The 1,331-nt window shown below is 45.6% G+C and overlaps 1 protein-coding gene across 1 annotated transcript in view; it reads left to right on the top strand.

Annotated features, from left to right (window-relative positions):
- Positions 1-796: 796 nt before the first annotated feature.
- Positions 797-1,331, top strand: part of LOC134464277 (uncharacterized) — a 23,292-nt gene continuing 22,757 nt past the window's right edge. Inside the window, exon 1 of the mRNA XM_063217748.1 lies at positions 797-879. Coding sequence (XP_063073818.1) covers positions 807-879 — 73 coding nt within the window. The 5' untranslated portion in view covers positions 797-806. The remainder of the gene's footprint in view (positions 880-1,331) is intronic.

The raw sequence follows: 1,331 nt of genomic DNA on the forward strand, positions 1-1,331 counted from the left end.
GTGTGTGTGTGTGAGAGAGAGAGAGAGAGAGAGAGAAGAGAGAGAGAAGGACAGGGGTGGGTACGAATAGGTGCATGATATCAAGATCAGACCTCCTGATATTCAGCTGTGACGAGCGAGAGGAGTGTGTGCCATGCCGTTAACAGGATGAGGTTAAAGTTGTTTGCGCAATCCTAAGTCCCCTCTGCCCCTTAACTCGAAATCTGTGGTGGCATCACAGATCTTACAGACATTGACAACGTGTCCTCTGCATGCAAGCAGTTTCCAGATCATTGGAAAAAGGTTTTAGTTTATTATTGATTTTAAAAAGAATACCACATAGTGCTTGTGTGTGCATGTGCGCGCTTGTGCGTACGTGTGAGTGCGTGTGCGTTTGCGTGTGTGTGTGTGTGTGAGAGAGGGGGGGGGGGTGTCTTAATAGGAACATTATGTCAAGATTCAACATCCTGATATATTCAGCTGTGAAGTGCGAAGTGAGTGCGTTGAGGGAAAGTTTGTGTCATGCAGTAACAGGTTGTGGTTTGTTGTTTACGCTGCGCAGAAACACCCTCTGCTCCTTTCCTCAAGTCAAAATCTTATTTTCCACTTTAAATCAGATACGTTCACAGCCGGATGTGTTGCATGTTGAAGAGATGTGATAAGAGAGGAGGAGACACTGAAGTGGATACTTCTCACACACGCTTAAAAGACGTACTCCTCTTTAGTCCACACACATAAGTGTGCCGCTGCTCTGACTTGCTCATCACACACACACTCAGACAGAAGAAAGGATAGAGGAGGAGAGGAGGGAGAGGGGGGAAAGGAGGATGAAAGAGAAGAAGATGGCATCCATCCTCTGGACTCTTCTGCTACTGATGATCTGCCCAAGTCAGCAAGACAGTGAGTTACACACACACACACACACACACACACACACACACACACACACACACACACACACACACACACACACACACACACACACACACACACACACACACACACACACACACACAAATTGTTTATCCTGTATGTTGTTGTAACTCCTGTGTTTTTGCGTAACAGCATTGTGTGTTTTACAGGAGGGTACTGTGTTTGTGTGTGTGTGTGTGGGGGGGGTGTCAGTGTTGATGTAAGAAGTTTTCATTCACACACACACACACACACACACACACACACACACACACACACACACACACACACACACACACGGATTGGTTGGATTTATTTGCCTGATTACACTTTGGGATATTGTGTGTGTGCGTGTGTGTGTGTGTTCTAAACAGAGGTGGAAAGAGTACAGAATAGTTGTAATTAAGTAAAAGCGTTTACTCTGCTTAAGTGTAGTACCA

The sequence above is a fragment of the Engraulis encrasicolus genome, chromosome 15 (assembly GCF_034702125.1).
Source record: "Engraulis encrasicolus isolate BLACKSEA-1 chromosome 15, IST_EnEncr_1.0, whole genome shotgun sequence".
Classification (NCBI taxonomy): Eukaryota; Metazoa; Chordata; class Actinopteri; order Clupeiformes; family Engraulidae; genus Engraulis; species Engraulis encrasicolus.